At 44.9% G+C, this 20,511-nt stretch overlaps 1 protein-coding gene across 1 annotated transcript in view; it reads right to left on the minus strand.

The window, feature by feature from the left end:
* The window catches only part of LOC115326181 (gamma-interferon-inducible lysosomal thiol reductase-like), a 34,800-nt gene extending 15,015 nt beyond the window's left edge, over nucleotides 1–19,785 (minus strand). Inside the window, exons 1-3 of the mRNA XM_029986983.2 lie at nucleotides 19,597–19,785; nucleotides 14,733–14,837; nucleotides 8,761–8,916 (exon numbers count right to left, since the gene is read on the minus strand). Of these exons, the coding sequence (XP_029842843.2) occupies nucleotides 8,761–8,916; nucleotides 14,733–14,837; nucleotides 19,597–19,785 (450 nt within the window). The remainder of the gene's footprint in view (nucleotides 1–8,760; nucleotides 8,917–14,732; nucleotides 14,838–19,596) is intronic.
* Between the last annotated feature and the right edge of the window lie 726 nt (nucleotides 19,786–20,511).

Below are 20,511 nucleotides of genomic sequence, written 5' to 3' on the forward strand. Positions count from 1 at the left end.
CCATAATTTAAAAAAAAAATCAAGGGTGATCAGCAAAATCTTGATTAACAAGGACAAGAAACCGCTTTTGATGTGAGGTCTTCGTTGTCAAGAGCTCGACATCCGAAGGACCAAAGAGGGATTTTCAGACTTTGGCGATTCTCACAGGTGGCGCATTTGGATGTTTGTTTAGGCTGAGACATATTTCGCACACGGAAACGCAGTGCCTGTATTTTCAAACAACGATATGGAAGCTAAATAACAATAATAATTAATCTATTTCATAAATTATTTTGCAAAATAAAATACAAAACCTGAACCATTTGAGAAGCAATTCGCCTTTTCTGAATTACAATACAATTTGTTAAAATAAAGGTTATGGCACAAAAATTATATATCAAGAAATGGCTCACACAGATAACTATTCAACACGAACAATATCTTTATTGTAAGTTACATTTTCTCAGCAAAAACAACTTTGATTACGAGAGGAAACTCTAAAAGTTCACATGTCAACATACGTTTAGTCACAACGGATATTTCTAATTTTTTTTTTCTCTTTCCATGTGTACCGAACTCGGTAGGATCCATCACGGCACAAAAAGTACACTTATTCAAAACTTCTTAGCGCTCAGCCTTCTCTTGCTCTTGCGCTGCTTGTCAGTGGCGCTTTTCCATCCATTCATTGCTTAGCTGCACATACCATCCAGAACCTTAGACCCGCCTGATTTTTTCCCTGCTTGTCTTGGATATGCTGCGAAAGCTCCCAGCATTTCTTCTCTTTTTTTCTTTTTCTGTGCCCCGCGGTCTCCTTGTTGTATTGATACCCATATGATCACAGTGTGCATGATGAGTGCGTTTTGGTTTGTTGTGCTTACGCGGAGCCATGGGTGGTTTCGAGTGCGTTAAACAAACGATATTTGTGTGCTGCCATGTTTTCAGAATGATCAAAACAAGTTAACATTTCTTGAGGAATATGAAGGTAAGTTCTGTGGTTTAATTATAAGTTCTTATTGGCCCTGCATCTCCCGAGGTTGCGTGTAGCACCTTGAGTTATTTGTGCTCTTGGATTACAAGGAGATAACCTACTATAAGATACCCTCACAATAAGCTCCGGATTCCAACCACTACGTGTTCACCGGTGTGGTGGTACCTCGGGGGGGGTTCAAGGTTTCCTATGGGTTAGCCTAGCACGAGTCGCTCGGGTGCGCAGACCGCGCCGGCTGCGCCTGATAGAAAAGCCCGCCGTCCGAAGCCGCTGCGCTCGCTTCACCTTATGTGAACAGTGACGTCAGGTTGCGTCACGTTTTGACTGGTGCCGGAGGTGTCTCACACTGCGGCGGTGACATGTCATGCGATGTCTTTGGCGACGAACATTTGCATGTCATGTGAAGCCTTTTTGGCGATGGGAGGATGCTTATCGCCCACGCTAGCCATCCATTGACTGCTGTTTGATGTCGTGACTTCTACCCACGTTCGGCTGTCGCTATTCGTGAGCGACCTACCACCGGAACCCATTGGTGATAAATAGTTCAGCTAATTCAGCAGCTGGTGCTCCTGTTTGCCTCCTCCTCCTGGCGCCGAGCAAATGCAGCGGGCTGCTGGTCGCACAATCCGGGGTTCAATTTCAGCTGAGAGGCTTGGGTCTCTTTGGTAATTACGATTAATTGTGCTTCCGAGTTGCGAGTTGCGGCAGTGACGTGGCACTTCATTGTTACAACTCGGAACTAGCATGGGAGTTAAAATTAGCATCGGCTGTTATCTCCCAGTTACGGAATTTCAAAACTAACAGCAGAGAGAGCTGGTAAACAATTGAGTCCGAAACTGGTGGCAGGAAATAGTTTAAACGGTTAAGGCGTCGCCCCGTAATGGCGAAGGTTGCGGGTCCGATCCCCTCTCCTGTCCAAATTTTTCACCAGCTCTCTTTTCCTTTCCCTTACTTTAATAGAATATATTGAATATTAACGTTCAATCCTCTTCGTTCACAGTATATAGTATACATATAGTATGAATATGTATACTATATTCTTTCACAGCATAAATTATATATATATATATATATAATTTATGCGGTGAACGAATATAGTATACATATTCATAATGTAAGTATACTATATACTGTGAACGAAGAGGATTGAACGTTAATATTCAATATATTGTATTAAAGTAAGGGAAAGGAAAAGAGAGCTTCTTATCACAGCAAAAAAAGGCTTGTGGAGTTTTGGTCCTGGGCCAAGGGCCCATCTAGGAAAATTATTAAAGTCCGGGATAATTGAGCTGTTAATTATTTTTGCCCAATTAACTTTTTAGAGCGCAGCTCTTAGGGGCCTGTTTCCGGCTTGTGCGGCGTCGCCGTCGCCGTCGGCGTAACCAAGGTCATCTCAAGGTCACGGGACCCCCAAGGTGACCTCCACGTGACCCCCTGAAGGTCACGTAACCCCTCCAAGGTCACGTGACCCCGAGACCACGTGGCCCCCTCCCCAAGGTCACGTGACCCCCCGAGGTCACGTGACCCCTCCCGAGGTCACCCCAAGGTCACGTGACCTGGAGGGGTCACGTGACTCCCCGAGGTCACGTGACTCCTCTCAAGGCCATGTGACCCCCAAGGTAACCCCCAAGGTCACGTGACCCCTAGATCACGCCTCCCCGAAGTCGCGTGACCCCTCCTCCCCGAAGTCACGTGACTCCCCCTTCCCGAGGTCACGTGACCCCCCGGAGCATATTAAAGAATGAGGGAAGGAGTAGGGGTCTACCCTCCCCTCAGTACCCTTCACTCCTCTTCCTCAAGAGCTGCGCTCCAATTCGGCGTTACAGGGAGTTGTAAACGGCTTTCACTTTTTTAATATTGTGTTTAAGGGCATGTTTGAATTAGAAAATTGCTCGGCATCATTGAAAAACACTAATTCAACACATTGCAGAACGATAGAAGGCACGCAAAGCATTTTACAGCTTTCTGAAAAACCGCACAAATCGGACCGGTTTTTAAGTTTCGGTTAGCTATCGGAGCGCAACTCGGCCCCGGCGGCAACGCGCCTCGTGGAGAGATAGTGGAACCAACCTCTGCTGCGTTGTCATCGCGCGACGCAGCAGAATCTTGTTCGACTCTCTCCACGGGGTGCGGTGCCGCCGGGGCTGAGATGCACTTCGATAGCAAACGGAAGCTTAAAAACCGGTCGAATTTGTGCGGTTTTTCAGAAAGCCGTAAGATGCTTCGCGTGCGTGCCATCTATCGTTTCGCAATTTGTTGATTTAGACTTTTTTAATGATGCTGAGCAATTTTCTAATCTAAACCATACCCTTAAACACAATATTAAAAAGTTAATTACGAAAAATAATTAACAACTTAATAATCCCAGATTTTAATAATTTACCTAAATGGGCCTCTCGCCAGGACCAAAACTCTACAAGCATTTTTTCGTTAGGATGAGTAGTTTTCGCAGGAGCGATTTGGCCTGCGTTCTCTAAAACACCCCCCAATTGAAAAAACCAGCACAAGCTGGTCCCAGCATCCCAGCTTCATGCTGGGTTATTGCTCCAGCATGCCCAGCTTGCCGTGCTGGTCGAGCTGGTTGGATGCTGGGTCGTGTTGGGTGAATGCTGGGCAGATGCTGGGCCATGCTGGGTGAACTGCCCATGCTGGTTAGGCTGGTGTATTCCCCACCATTTTAACCAGTTTAAATTAATACACACGATAAACAAGCCAAACGCTTCAGAAGAACCAGCTCGGCATCTAATTTAATATTTTCCTATTTGCGATCTCCTCACATGAGCTCAGATGCTTCACATCCACCGCGCTGACATAGTACTAACCGGCGACAGTTCTTGGTGCAAAACAAACAATGCTATTAAAACTAGATTGCTTATCTCTCAACACGAAAAATACTAGACACACGCCAAAAACAAGCAATAACAATAAAAAATACTACACGGATGAGAAAAGCGAACCTGAGTCCCGCCCGTAATGGGGGCGAAGCGTCCTCTTGCGTAGTCGGCAGAGGCGAGAAAATCCGTGTGGCTTGGATGGCATTGGCGATACCCCTCGGCACCACCGTCATTCACGAGCACACAGATGTTCGAAGACATGAAACGACGCCTCAGTCGGGGCATCCGACTTCTTCCCGCGCTGAACGGACTGCCGCTCGCTGCCTCCTTAAAGGGGTCATGAAACGCTTTTCCAACTTTTTCCTGTTCAGCTTTCCTCCTCAACTCATAAATCGCGCATTCCACCAAACAGTTAAAGAAGACGAAAAGGGGAAGCCCCCTCTTGCTCGCACCCTCGTTTGTGTAATCCGGACACATCCATTCTCCCCCTAGAAGATTAGCCCGTCGCTCAAAATTCAGACAAACGTTGCTTTCCCCACCCCGTTCATTCCGAAGCTGACAATGCTGTTGAAGCTATGTGCTCGTTGGGCCAGCCACACTTGCCACGTGAGCGTGGCAAATGTGGCTGCAGAGAATGAAGTCAGGTGATGAAAGGGAGGCGGCTGATTGGTCCGGCAAGCGCGTAGCTTCCACCACAATGTCAGCTTAGGGGTGAAGGGAATAAGTGAGGTCCGGTTGCGTGTGACGTCAGTTTGGACCCGACGACGCGCTTTTGGGACCGCGGATGTATCACAGTGAAAAGGCAGAGAGGTTGCGAAGGGGAGGAGGTACGAAATAGTCCGCTCTGTTTTCAAATTTTCGCACTGAAAGTCACGCTTTTGACTTTCTACTTTTTTTCTTTTGGTTCACTGAACGATGTGCTATTAGTAAAATCCCAATCTAAAATGATTTATCCCAACCCAAAAATCGTTTCATGGGCCCTTTAAATCCCGCTTCGCTTGCACCGCCGTTCAAGTAGTGGCCAAACGACGCGCACATAGCCGTCCCTTCGAAAATGTGACCAAGATAGCCATACGAGTCTCAAATTCTCTGCTCCTACCGCTCACTCTCTCTCTTTTCTCGCACACAAAGGAAGCTCGCAGCGTTCCTGAAGCGCCCGGTCGTCTACCAAAAACGAGAGGACAAAGAAGAGGACGTGGCATCGTACCCACCCCAGCCGACCTTGGCGTGCCCGCTCCCGGCAATGCCAGTTCGACAAGCTCTCGTCGACCTTGGCGTGCCCGCTCCCAGCAACACCAGCTTGAACCAGCTTGGGCCAGATTCAAAACCAGCTTGAACCAGCATGACCAGCTTGAACCAGCTCAAGTACCAGCTTGCCCGTCTGCAGTGCCATCTCGAACCAGCTTGAACCAGCTTGCCAAGCTTGAGCCAGCTTCAGTGCCAGCTCAAACCAGCTTGCCCAGCTGCAGCGCCAGCTCGAACCAGCTTGAACCAGCTTGAACCAACTTCATTATTACCTAGACCAGCTCGAACCACCTCGAACCAGCTCAAACCAGCTCGAACCAGCTCGAACCAGCTTAAAAACCAGCTAAACTAGCTTGCCCAGCTTGATATCCTTGCTGGTTTTTCCAATAGGGCCATATATATATATATATGTGTGTGTGTGTGTGTGTGTGTGTGTGTGTGTGTGTGTGCGCGCGCGCGCTATATACATGAACGAACAGGGGAGAAAGTTATTATTCAATTAATTTATTTTTACAATTTATATTTAGGATTCCGTGTTTTCGGAGTTCATTTTCCATGAAATTCGTAGAGCGTTTTTCAGAGTTTTTTTCCCCCGAAAATTCGGAGTTCATAGGAATCTATTTTGTTTGATACCTAAATCTCTGAAATTCGGAGGTTAATTTCGCAGTCTTTTCTAGGAAAAATAAAAGAAGAATATCCAGGTGTAAACGCATGCTAAATAAAAAAAAAAAAAAAAAAAAAAAAAACTCGCTGATATCAATCAATATTTGTTGAGCTGGGTTTGGTGTTGGTGCCGTTGCCATTAGCAATACTAATTTGTCCACGGCAAACGTTGCACAGATGTGTGGCTTCAATAAATGTCGGTACCTTAAAATAAACTCCTGGAGGTAGTCGCTGGGAAGCACGTATTCAACCCATGTGCAATCCCGCGGTCGCGCAAGTTAGAGTGGCAAAGAATTTAATAGGGAAGTTTCCACTGCCCCTCTTCCCAATTTTATGCTATCTCTATGGTCCATAGCTTTTACTGTTACAAAAGCACAACCTAGTCTTCTTCATAAAACAAAAACAGTATGGCCCAAACTGGAAACCGATGCAGAGACTTTTTTCGTCACCCGAAAGTACAATGACATGTCGTCCTGAACCTTGACGAGATAGTCGGTAAGACCCCTTTAGTCAATGATCCGAGATATTAAAGATAACTGGGGTGCCGTTTTCCCGGCACCATTAACCCTGTGCGCTGATCAAACTTAATTGTGAAATACCGTATTTATTTTGTTCTTTTTTTGTACGAAAAGGGGGGGGGGGGGGGGGGGGGCAGCGGTACATTAAACTTTGGAATTTATTGAATAAACCTTAATGGACCAAAATTTTTTCGGCTGGTGCTTTTCGGCGTTTTTCGGATTGATCCGAAAACACGAAATCCTATTTACTTATCATAGTTATATGATATATATATATTATATATATATATATATATATATATATGTATATGTATATATATGTAAATTATTTATTTAATATAATATTATTTGCATAAGCAGTTCACCCTCCTCCGGTTACACCTACGCCGCAAAACACGTGAACGGGCGCCTAAGGATGCGCTCTAAAAAAAAAGAAGAACATTCGCATGGGCCGTGCGGAAGTAGTGTTCACCGAACTTAACGCCCGTATCCGATGGTCCGTTTTGGTCTGTTTTTGCGCTATTCTGGACGTGCCGGTCCCACAACCTGGTGTGATTTTGATCCCAGGTCAGAACCTAGCTTTGTGAAGACATTCCAGCTGCTGCAGTGGACTGTAATGAGGGGGGGATCGGTGGCCAAGTGAGCTAAAGCGCATACCCAGGTCGACGCGCGTGGAGCGAGAGTTCGTGCTGCAGAACGCAGAGATCCTGGGCTCGAGCCCCACCCCTGCCCGTTTCGATCTGGATGAGCATGTCGTACCGGCGTGCGGTCGTGTATCACTACTGCGTGAGCACGTTAAAACCCCAGGTTAGTAATCGTACTGCACTGGCAAAATTGCTCATCTACAGTGTAAACCAGTGTCGCCACATCCTGGCGGACCGACCTTGCGCTGTATAAATCACTAAACGTCCAATTTGACTTTGACTTTGCAGTGAACAAGTTAACTTCAAGTAGCCAGCTAATATATTAATATTCGGCTAACCGAGTGGCCGCATTAAGTTTGAAGAGCACTGTACATTCAATTACATAAAATATATACTAACGCAAGTACGCAAGAACGCTTATTCTGACCACAAACGGACGTTAAAATGGGTCTTAATCATTTCAATACATTTATCAATACAAAATCACAAAAGCATTATTATTACTTTTGAAAGTACCGAAATTACTTTTAACAGTTACTTTTTTCCCTCCCCTTTTACAGCGTCAGCTTTACTGAACTCGCACAAGGCGAGTGTCGTGCATGTTGCGTAAAACGAACGGTTTTTGGATCGTTTACGCGCGTTTATCGCAGGTAAATTTGGCACCGGGAAAGGGCAAGTGCAATGTGATACCCTCGCCCTTTCGCTTATGATAGTCGCGGTTGAGGCGCAGTGCGTTCGACCAATCGCGAGTGCGCTGGGAGTCATGTGATCGCGCTCCTCGCTATACCTGCTCTTTCTCGCTTCCAGCCGCCCGTTCCCTCGGCGCTGTAAGCCTTTGCGCCCAAGATTGGGGCGGCCGAGGCATAAGCTGCAGCAAGCACCGGCCGCTGAACGGCGTAAGAGGTGCGAACACTCCACCCGTGTTCTCAACGGCGTGCATGAACGCGAAGCGGCACGTAGAAGAGTGTGTTACCGATCGCGAAGTGTGGACAGGCTTGTGCGACTAAGCAATTTGTGCAGCGCGTCCGCGAGAACGTGTTTAATGCTAGCTGCTTCGTGTTTGATCTGTTGTGACTTACGCGAGACACCGCAAGACGCAACATCACGGGAATTTCTAGTCACTGATGAAGCAATATCAACAAAATATCGCACTACCTGACGCTGCCCCCTGGCCTCACGCCAATCGTTGGCACGCGCATTTCGTTTTTTAATCGCGCCCTTTGTTTGTGTGTGTTTCCTGCCAAGGAATCCTGGAACCGAGTGTACGACTGGAGGATTGTGTACCAAAATTAATAGACTAAGAACCTTAGTAGATTATTATTCGGTGATTCTTGTTCAATAGGGAGTTTTCGGGAACCGTTTTTGCGGATCCCACACGGTAGGATGGGCCCTCCGGTTCGCACAGCGCATGCGCTACAACAAAAGAGTCGCGCATGCGCAGTTCGTATCAAAGGGACCATCGCACCGTTTCAGATGTGCGAAAACGGTTCCCGAAAACACCCTAATTATGCACAATGCGAAAGACCCGTTTTCAAACAAGTCGAAAAATCTACCGTTCCGTAAATGAGCAGTCATTTGATATGTAAGGGCTACTTTTCAACTAGTGGCCAATTACAGTCCTTGTCAAGTAACTGAAGTGAATACTTTTAAAGCGAGAGTAATTATAATTATAATAAATTTAGTTTTTGAGTAACATGTATATGACTGTTCAGGTCTTAAGCTGAATCCAAGTGAAGTTCACAGGCTGAGGCTCAAAAAAGGCAGAGAAACAAACGTGATTGAAGTATCTTCTTCCTTTAGATTTGCATTAAAGTTATCATAACTGTGATAATTAAAAAAATGGCAATAATAACGTAGGGAAAGAGGAAGGCGGCACCCGCGAAACATACCGATGCTCTTCCGTAAGGGATGAGCTGCAGATTCATTATGATCGATAGTTCATTGTAAGAAGGGTAGAGCTGTTCCAACACAAACCGCTTGCTGTCGGGACAGTACGACTCGTAGAACACCTCGACATTCACTCTGGAACACATATTTTTACGTGCCTGCAAGTTCAAAAACACCAAACGCTTAGTTTAGTCATTGCTTTTTTGCGCAACTATTTTAGCAAATTGATGAGAGAAAATATTCGTTATCACCGGTTACATGCAGCATAGGTAATTATCAATTTGAACACTGGCGCAATACTATGTTTGTTTTTACCTCGACGCCAAATATAAGTTTCTTTTGACTGCAAGTATTTCGTTAAAGATATGAATTACGTTAATGTAAAGCAGACTTGCTATTGCAGACCCAACAACAGTGTAAAAAAAAAATGTGATTAAAACTATGTATCCGGTGAGTTTGATTTCTTAAAATTTATCAGGTGATTTGCCGGGGGAGTGGCCATCTGTGGAGACGCAAATGTTTTTGAAGCATCAGCAATCGGTACTAAAATAATGCGGGTGAGGTGGTTACGTTAAATGACACTATTCACACTATGTGAACTGGCGCTTGTACCAGATCTTCACGTGAAAAACAACACGATTTCTAGGCTTTGTTTGTTAGCTTAGCTTCAGCTATATATACCATTCCAGAAAAAAACCTCTGACCGGTGACTTAACTACACTCTAATAAGTACATTCTTACACATCTTGTCACACGGTACCACTCCAAAATTTCAGTTCGGCGTAGAGCAAGGTGCGAACCTTCACGAGCTGCTTGATAACCCAGTTGCAAACTTATCAAAATAGCTAATGTACATAAAACTGACTGTAAACAACAACAACAAATTGGGGCTAGGTGTTTTTTTTGTTTGTTTTTTTTTGCTGTAGTCGTTGATGCGTACTTCAGCTGTTTAGTATGTTATACCGCCAAGTCATTATGCCTTTTGTAAAAGTTGGGCAAGTCATTTCGACATGAGTGCGTTGTACGTCGAACTGAAGTTTTGGGGTGTATTATATGGGACAAAGGGTGCACTAATATACCCTTTTTTTCAGGGTGTCGAACCGGAACCGAACCGAACCGAAAACCGGAACCGAACCGGTATTTTTTTCCGGAACTGAACCCGAACCCGAACCGTTACATTGTTATCGCGATGAACCCGAACCGGAACTGAACCGGAAAAAAAAAATAACGGTTACCGGCTCATGTCAAAACGCTTCGGCCACGCGCTGCTGACAATGAATGTGCTATCAATGCCATTTGTTTAAGTGCCGTCAACTGACACACACCTCGCTTACATATTTTTCTTCTCCACTCAGTCTTAGGAATATAAACGCTGCATCTATGAATCTTGACAAACGTTGCACCCATGAATCTTGTCATAGGAACCAGTATTGCGCTGGTCACGGCTTGCACGGAAAAAAAATTAAAAGGCTGTGCAAAAAAAAAAAAAAAAATCGCGTCACGGGATTTCATTTTCCTACAATCTCGTAGATCCTAAATGCTGCTGTGTGCTCATTTCATAACACGTTTCTAGAACGCGCGAGTTCTTGAAGCTTGCTCCCATCGGAATGAGAAAAGAAAAGGCTGTGGAGTTTGATAATGTTTGAAGGAGAGAAAGAAATTTTATTTACAGTTGAAATGAGCATTCAGGAATTATATCTGCTCTTCGCTGCCCCAACCACCGGCCAGAGTATATCGAGCTATGAAGTGTCAAGCTTTACATGCCGTATTTTTTCGTACCGGAAACTCGATAAATGCGGAAAAAAGAAAAAAACATGGATACGAACCCTAGTCGCTCGCGGAGATGCGAAGCTGCGCGCACTTTCGAATTTGACAAAGGATCTGCCGAGCTTCTGTTGCTTCCGTCGCCTGCCCAGCGTAGTCATGGGACTCAAGCGGGCGCGCGCGCTCAAACCAACGCTCAGCAGACGCTGGAGTTAGCGCCCGTGACAGACAGCCGTCGGTCCCTTTGAGTGCACATAAAGAAACCATTCCTGGTAGAAATCCCTGAGCCTTACACTACGATGTATCCCGTTTCGTATGTGCTGATTTCAGATGTTTTATTTGTAATTTATTTTGATGTTGCAATTTGTCATTTACAATTTCCGAACCGGTTCGCGAACCGGTTCAGCGCCCCGAACCGGTTGGCGAACCGGTTCGCGGATCGAATTAATCGAACCGGAACTGAACCGGAACAAAATAAATTTACCTGAAACTGAACCGTAACCGAACCCGTATTTTTTTGGGTTCGACACACTGCTTTTTTTATTCTTAGAGTGTAGCATGCGCCACGGCTCAGATAAGCTTCATCGCCGCCATGCTGTGCCGAGAAGCTGCCGCAAGGAACCACTCCGCGCGGTGTCGCGAGAGCTAAATTTCAAAAAATGTTTTCTCCATTAAAAAAAAAATATAACTTTCTTTAAATTTTATAAATGACAAGTTCATATGGCGCTCTATCGCTTCAGTGGTCTGGCATATTTGTACTTGGACCACCTCATTGGGAAATTTTCACTTTATTTTAAACCAAACTTTTGAGCAACTTTACGTTTCAATATAACAAAAACCTTTCGTTTTAACGGTAGGAAGCTATTTCATAGAAAACGTATATCTACAATAGATGCGAAAAACACTCCTAGCATGGCTATACAGACTCTCGAATTTAAACAAAAAAATCTCGGAAACGGCACAATTTCAGCATTTTGTCTTCAATTACAAAAGAAGCATAATAACCACTATATTATTTAAAATCGGCCATCTGAAGCAATAATGCAAGTAGAATAGGACAGAAAAACCTGCGCGTTGATAGCTAAAGATCTATACTTTGGGCAATTTTTTTTACTTGTGCTTAGTTTCGCGCCTCTTCGGGAATTTCAAACAGCGCTAACGCGGCCAGACTATTTTTGTGGACGAAAAGATTAAGGCAAGTGACTATTCAACACATAAGGATCCCCTGTGATTTTTTTCGAAAGAATCGGTGATGGTCGAGCGTCACGCCTGGGACGTTTGGCAAGCAATGACCCAATGCTTTTGTGTGTAACCCCACCCATTATGTAATGCGCCTAACGGGGTCTTTACGGTAATAAAATGAAATGAAAAATGAAATTAAATTAGCTGCGCTCTAAGAGAAACATTCGAACATCATCTAAGGAGAATCGAACCTAGAACCCTAAGGTTTTCAGCCGGACGCTCGACCACAATGTAAAGAAAACATATTCTTTTTTTCCGCAAAATTTAGCGGGGAAAATTTTCCGCCAAATATAAGCGCAAACTTTTTCCACTGACTTTAGCACGAACATTTTTGCGCTAAATTTAGAAGAATTTTTTTTCACCAAATTTAACGGGGAAATTTTTCGGTAAATTTTTTTCCGCTAAATTTTGCGGAGTTGTTTCCGCTAAATTTAGCGTGGAAATTTTTCCACAAAATTTATCGGGGAGATTTCTCCGCTAAATTTAGCGTGGAAAGTTCTCCGGTAAATTTAGCGGGGAGTTTTCCGCTAAACAAGCGGGGAATTTTTTCAGCTAAATTTAGCGCGGAAATTTTCTGCTACATTTAGCGGGAACTGTCCCTATAATTCAACGCGCGGTGACGTCAGGAGTGACCCTTATGACGTCATTAGGGGAAACGTCCCATAATGCAACGCGCGGTTACGCCGACACCGACAGCGACGGCGCTCAAGCCGGAAGCGGGCGCCTAAGAGCTGCGCTCTAAAGCAGTTTGCATATAGATTCGAACGCGAGTCACCGTGAGATACGTGCTTAGAGTGCCGCATGGCGAGGAGTTCAAGGAGAAAACTTGGCACGTGGCGTTCGAACTACAGATATTGCGATGACTCTTATTTGCAGACTGTCTTTTATATGATGTATGAGCAGTGGGACCCCAGCTTGAGGGAACTATGTCCCTCGGGGGAGGATACCACTCAGTATGAGTATAAATTACATAAACTTCAATTGCAGATAAACATAAAAGAACATTTAGAAAATATAATGATGAAGCATTGCCTTATGTTGATTGAGTTCCTAAACTATCAATGCAGATGGTGCCATTATATTCATTCTCCAAAATGAAAAAGGTTATCCAATCTACCTGTGATTCAACATTATAGGAATAATGCCGCTCACTGAAAGGTAGAACGTTAAAGGGATTTTAGCTGACATTTCAAAGCATTAGAGTATTTACCTGTCACTTTACCCTCCCTGGTATATCCCTTCTCCGAGGGTGCCACTAATTAATCAACGTTTCAATACAGACTTTGCCAAGGGAAGTTTTTATTAATTGAGCAATTGAGATTTTAGTTCACGAGGCTTCAAGGCTAAAGTGCGGTGTCGGTGTTTTCTACCCAGGCGCCAGGACGTCGGGCTTCCTGGCGCAACTAATTTCTGTATCTATTGTAGATATTATAAAGCCAAATGCAGTTCGGTTATCTATGCCCCTCAATTTAACTATTGAGTCGTGACTCCGTGGTACGAAGCCAGCTTACCGTCTTAAAAAGAAATGTAAATCAGCTGATCGTGTCCGCCTGCTTTGTGCGGAGGCTAGGTCTAACTGTAATTAAATTGCGCCTGGTGATTGTTCGCAACAAACGTCTCCAACATATACTGAACAAGTATTCAGCTGGCCTATTCTAGGTTGGCTGTCACAATAGCTCTAAAATAATTAATACCAGAATTGTATACGCGTTCCTTTTGTATAAGATACAAAATATCTCGAGGTGCCTAGGTGTAATGGCAATTTAAGAAGTTAACGTAGGAGATTCTGAAAAATGCACATCTCCGCGATTTCATAATCCTCCTGCGGTGATTTTTTGAACATACTGTGGCGCCCTCTCTCGAGTAGTACAAGACTACAAGCTCACTTGATCGGGCCTCATAGTATTTGCAACACCTTCGTTGAGATTTTCTTTTTTTTTTGTGTAGTGCTGAAGAATGAAAAAAAAAAACGCCCTGGACGTCCGAAATCAGCTAGATTCAACGCCGCAAGACAATCGAAGCTGGCAGACTCATGCCACTACCCCTAGGGTACACGTTTTGTATCTCTGTGGTGTGACGTTGAAAGATCAGGGGGGGGGGGGGGGGGCGCTATGTTCGACATCTGTGTCGTTTCTCTTAAAAAAAAAAAAAAACGGAAGTGACGATATCGCGTCTCAGTAATTACAGGCTCAAATGACGAAAGTTCACTTTTTTGTCATTTGGGCCTCTAACCAATCCGACGTGATATCGTCATTTCAGCCACTTCCGTTTCTTTTTAAGAGAAACGAAACATTTGTCGAACATAGCCCCTCTGATGGCTCGACATTTTTATTTCTCCCGTTTTTCCTTAGGTGTGATAGGGCGTTTCTTGGTTGACGCTCTTTTCGTTTCAGCTTTTTTTTTATTTATTTATTTATTTACAATACCCTCAGGGCCATAAGGCGTCACCGGTGCTGCGACGGCGTTAAATAATTCTTTTCTTTGTTTCTTTTGTATATTTCTTGTTATCGCATTCTGCACCAGAAAAGGCGCGCTCTAAATGGGTTACAGTTTGAGACGCTCCAGTTTGTACTACCCAAAACAAATCCTAACACTTCCTATTCCCCAGCGCCTCCTGGGCAACGCCGGAGGCCTGTTGCAAAAGAAAGAGAAGCGCACGTTCTGCAAAAAGTAAAAAAGCGCCTTGGCAGACCAAGGTAACGGGTCAAAGACGATGTGATGTTGCTAACAAGCTGCTAAGCGAAAAACTAAAATCTATTTTAGTTCAGTTTAAATGCGTTCCAATTTTTTTCTTGAAATACTTATGGCTCACCGATTGGCAATAGCAGTCACAGAAACGTACAGATGGCAGATGAGATGAAGTGGGACGTGCAGAAATAACAAAAAAGAAAAAAATTAAAAACGAAGTCGGCAAGCGAGCGAGCTTCATCATTGCGAAAGGCTGGTGAGCGGAGTTAGGCATCCTTACCTGAACGCGTAGTAGAGCAGTGATAGCCATGAGGACGACAAGATACATTGTAGAGCTCTGATGACCACTGGTGAAGACTCCGAATTTCCGGCTTCTGTAGCCGACCTGTTAAACGGAAAATGTATGAAGTAGAAGCGAAAAGCCGCTCCTTTTATGACCACGCCGCCATCGTACCGTGACTCCGTGATGTTCATGCGCCTAAGTTTGTAAGAACTTCCAACTGACGATCGTGACCACGTGGGTTTTGAGGCTTAACGTTTGCAACAGAAGGTGCGAGGATATGGCGTAAGCATCTCTACGCTCTCCGCGTTGATCTCCTCCTATCCTCCTGATCCCACGAAAACCCGCACATGTTTAGGCGCAACAGCCTGTGCAGGGGAGTGTATTTTCCCTTTATATTTATCACATATACCAAATTTATCCTTAGGCGCGGCGCCTAAATGAAAATAGAAGTGAAAGTGCTCGCTAAACTGCTCAATCGGATTCTCTTCTCCAAAGTGTCCGCTCACTCTCTCTCAATATCTAGGAACTCTACTTGACGGATCACAACGATGCTTGCCTCTTGACTCGGAAAAAAACTGGCCAGGTGTTTCGGAAACGGAACATGTTAAAAAACGTTTGTTGGCGCGTTTCCTTCGTAATTATTTATTGTTGCAGAGGATAGCTCTGCTGGCTGTTTTCGATTATGTATAAGAGTCAAGATTTGCAGAATGAGTAATATTTAAATTAAATGTCAGTTAAATTACAAATTCAGAGAGAGATCAAAATTATTTTGGAATGTGTTTTGTGCAAAAACTCAAGCCGACAAAAATATAGCATTTCGGTTACGGTTATCGTATCCTGTTAGTATCGGTTTTGTTTCGGTTTTTTTACGGTTTTAATTTTTACGGTTTCGGTTAACGGTTACACGTTCCTAAAAACCGGTTCCATTGAGTTTTTCCAGCAGTTTGTTTTATTAAAATGTTAGACAGCCGTTTTATAATAAACGGTTTAAAGCAGTACCATATATACCACAACGGGGTAATCACAAGAACAAGAACTTAAAAACGGCTTAGTACTTCTAGTTGGTCAAAAGTTGCACACGTTTCTAGCTCAAACACTTGTTCATTACATATATTTGCATTAAATAATTCGATATTCAAGCACACATGTTACCCCGTCTACTCGGGGAACATCACATTTGATGTAATAAAAATAAAAATAAACATCGCTACTTTGTTGTTCGCCGACGTTGGTAAACAATCCTCAGAAACTGCAAACTTAGTGCTGGAAGAACCATTCGCCCCTTCTCGTCGCCATAGTTAGTTGCAACCTAAGATACACAGAAGAGGCTTCACCCACACTGAAGGAAGGAGCAGCACTATAGCCCTCGTCTGGTAAATTACTGCTAGGCGGAATAAACTAATAATATTGTGAGTTCGGCTAGTTGGTGAAAGTAAAACGTAATGTAAATGCAATAGCGAAAAACAAGGGAAGCTAAGGAGCCGTACGAACAACACAGAAAGCTGCAAAAATATGTCCTGTGCTGTTCGTTCCTCTCCCTGGTCTTCGTTGTTGTGCGGTGTTCTCGTTGGTCGATTTTGTGACGCTAGTAAAAATGTGCACTTATATAGTAGCGGCATTTTTCTATGTGGTTTGGTGGCGGAAATTCTTCTACACGTATGTTGCATCCAGTGATGTCACGAACTTTATTAGAACCGGGTTTTTACACCGAACCTCAAGGTTCGACTGGCTCTACGAACCATTCGACCTTTAAACCAAGTTCTAAATGGTTCAACTTTGTGGACAGTCTCGTTAGACTTTGATACAAGCATGTCTCTAGGTATAAAGAGAATGTTTTTGACAGAATACGTTTTTCTTTTCTTTCTTTTTTATAAATATCTATAGTCGGTGACAGGTCAAGGACGAAGTAAAACCTCCTCCCCCCTTTTTCTGCCTTTAAGAGCGAATGCTGGAGAGGAGGCGATCTCCGCTCCTGCGTTTGCTCTGCTAAAGTGGAGAGAGGTGAGTAGAGCTTCCAATTCGTTCTTCATGTGTCACCGAATATAGTTGCAATCAACGGAACATATTTCTAATAACTTAAAGGTTAGGAACATAATTTACTCTTGCTATAGTGCCAAAACAAACAAACAGTTCTGCCCTTACTAAAAATAGAATGTTTGAATTGGTCATGTGGTAGCCACAATTCAATCCAAAGCCTACTGAGCCAGCCCCTAGCGCATGCGCATAACAGTCAAACCCTAGTCAAACTTCCTCCAACTGTTTCATAAAAGGTCAAAAACGTCAAGCCGGGCTGAACTCGAACCTCAACCTGTTCGCGACATACCTATACAGTTGCCTAATACCTAGTCTCAGCGCACATATGGCATTAAAGGGGCCAAGCAAGGATATTTTTACTGGTTTTCAATTTGCACCGAACCGGAGCGCATAGAACATAGTAACTTAATGAAACTTTTCTCTTCTCGATTTTTGCTTCATTTTAAAAGTTATAGGCAAATCAAAATTACAAAAACAGGCAAAAAATAACCTCCTTCATGACGTCCTTGGTTGCTTGAATTTCCGTGAGCTAGAGAAGGGGTAGTGAGCTCAAGGAGCACTCACGGCTGCCGGATTCCGTGTCGACGGCTCGAGAGGGCGCCTCTAACGCATGTTCTCGATAGGCTGTATAAAGCGGGCATCTAGGGCGGCTCGCACTGTATTTTCTGTGCGATTAAACACTAATTCGGCATGGCACTTCATTGGCCACAAACGACAGCAATTACGGGGTGAAGATCAGTTCAGAACGGGAGCCACTTCGCGCTCCCATACCGCCAAAGGGCTAAAGCTGCTCGCCGAAGGCCTTCGGAACGCTCGAAACCGGTCGGATCCTCTACTGCAGCGCACTCCGCGCACATCCGGGACCTTTCTACGCTCGCTGCTTGTTGGTGCATGATCCCACTACACCTTTCTAGTATGCGCCGCCTTTTCCAGCGCTTGGTGGCGGGTATGTCGACGGGTCATTTCTTGTTTCCGTACTTTATAAACTGCATTTGTTTCTTTTCTTATATAAAATAACGAAGAAAAACTACTCTTATAAATGATTGAAACGGCTCGCGTCACTTATATTTTGTATTTCGACTAAAAAGAGCCTTTTAGCGGCTCTGACCTGTAGAAAGGCCGGCCTGTTAAAGAAGGGTGAAACGCCCAAATAAACATTCAAGTATGAGCTTAGACATGACTTTCGACACATTGTTATTCGTGCCTCGTATTAGAGAGGTTGAAGAAGCAGGGGTTGAGCTCCAACAATATACACTAGAGCCGCTGCCTGGTTTGTCAAGTGGTTAACGTGCAATATGGTCTTGCAGAAAAGAAGTGTGTGCCGCCATGATCTTCCCAAGGGCTGCACGTTGCACGTTCCTCGTGCATCGACGCACCTTGTGCTACTTTTAAAACATAAAGGGGCTTTAGTGTAAGTAATCGGAAAGCGCGCGAAGTGGCGAGGTCCCTGGGTGCTTTGTCAGTGGTGTATGTCCATGCATTGCGCCACGTGACAATAGCAACAAACAAGAAATTATCTGCATAAAAGAAGAAAAAAATTCGAGTCGATATCAACTAAGAATTAGGTGAAAACTGCTGCTGTTTTTTTGCGATTTAGTCAAGCTTGATAAAGAAACCGAGCAGGTTTCGAAACATCGGGCTGAACCGTTTTTTGGATTTTGGTTGGAGCTCTTCCGTCTAAACCTAATTCATGAACCTGCCATCTGGCCTACACGAATGCCGTTCATCACATTCTATACACGTCATTGTTTACAAGAATCGCACTCTACATGTGTTTGGTCAACACCCAGCACGCACATGCCCACCGCTTTTGAAAGCGAACAAAGTACGCGCCAAACGCACGAACGCTTAAAATGTCACCGACCAAGAGCGCTTTTCTAGAATGGTCTGTAGATATCTTGGTGAGTTACTTACGCACAAAGTAGCATATGCATGCTAAAAAAAATCTGTTACACGCGCTGGCGTCTACAATACTAACTGTTCTAAAGAAAACCTAAAACAAATGGCACCTTCCTCCAGGCAACGCGAGCATGTGTGGCACCTGTACCCACAGTCCGAGCATTCTCCGTGATGCTTTGGTAATTTAAAAAAAAAAAAAATGTAATGCTTGACTCTTCAACATTTCTTCGCCAGCATAACTGCTTGCTTCTGATTGAAGAACAACAGATTTGCTAGTGATTTCACGAAACTAGCAAGCCGCGGCTTGAGCGTACCCTGTTCCAAAAACCATTTTTTTTTCAAAATCCCAACTGCTGCAATTTTTTTCTTCTTTTTCATACTTCAGCCCGTAGGCCAAAGTCATGCTTCGCGGAACTAGATATTATTTTAAACTTCAGATAGCACGAACGCCCCTGTTTTCTCGCTGTTTGGCGCGAGGAAGTCGGGCGCGAGCTTACCAGATTGCCGGCCGCGCCACTCGCTGCCCGACGGCGAAGTCACCTTTGGACGGCGGGGAAAACTGGGGAAAACCTGGGGTGAAGGATGTATTCGTTCTGACAGCGAACAAAATATAACTTTTTTAATAAACTAAAGTGAATCTAGAGGAACGAGGTAGCATTTCGTAATCAGAAAGCCATCCACATTCAGATAATGCCCTTAGAATAGGTAACTGAAAAAATCGGCGGAGGGGCTGAGGGGGCACGACCGATTTGTGTGACGCGGCCAGGGGTTGGTGCCACAACATTGACAATCGGGTGGCTGGGTCGCCGGTGAATTCTATGTAGGACGTGGCGTGATGGCAGTTAATACGTCTGCCCCTGCCGGATGAGTGCGGCATTCGCGCGGCTGAGATGGGCGGGACGAGGGGACAGCGTTTGGCGGTTCCTACTGTATTCTTGCAGCAGTGTGCGGTGGTCGTGTTTATCGAGGGCTCTGTGTGGTTTGGAAGAGTATGAACTAGACCAGCTATTGGAGGGTCCGAGAACTGGAACTCGGTCACCGCATTGGCTTTTGCATTGCCCTCCATTGAAGCAAGGCCTGGCGCCCACACTAAACGATGGTAGGGGTGTTGATGCATTATAGGGGTGAGCAAGTTGCGAGTGTAAACATTAATAAATCTTCAACTTAGAAACTCTAACCAAGCTTTATTAAAAAGAAAAATCCCGACGTTTCGGAACCAACTCGGTCCCTTGACCACGGGTGACTGTTTTTGTCCGGCGGAACGGCCTGCCCACGAACCCGAGCACCCCCGGGTGTTTTCCGGATTATCCCTCTTAACCCCGAAACGTAGCTGCTGGGAAGGGTCCCCGTCGACCGGTTTATGTTGCCACGTGTGCATCGAATGTGCCACGACTCCAACAGGAGGCGCCTCCGCCAGTTTTTCTCCGTTCCGAGGATGGAGCTGTTGTCAAGGTCGATGGAGTGGTTCGTCTTCTCGACGTGTTCGGCCAGCGCGCTTCCCTCCACATTTTTCTTCGCGATGTCGTAGCGGTGGCGCCGCAGGCGCTTTGGATAGTTTTTCGTTTCCCCAACGTAGGACGCGGGGCAGTCACCGCAGGGAATTTTATGATCCAGTCCCTGTGCCCTCTCCCTCGGGGGGCGATCCTTTGGCAGGGGGAGAAGGCCGCCGATGGTCGAGACTGGCTTGTGTGATACCGCTATGCCGTACTGTCGCAGTACTCGGGCGAGAACCTCGCTTGTGCCCTTGATGTAGGGTACACACACGCGGGTGGAGGGAGGGGGGGCGTCTTGGTTTGAAGGGGTGCGTCGAATTTTTTCGATCGTACTTTTTACAAATCCAGCT

Source organism: Ixodes scapularis, unplaced genomic scaffold (assembly GCF_016920785.2).
Source record: "Ixodes scapularis isolate PalLabHiFi unplaced genomic scaffold, ASM1692078v2 PGA_scaffold1__304_contigs__length_218370807, whole genome shotgun sequence".
Taxonomy (NCBI): domain Eukaryota; kingdom Metazoa; phylum Arthropoda; class Arachnida; order Ixodida; family Ixodidae; genus Ixodes; species Ixodes scapularis.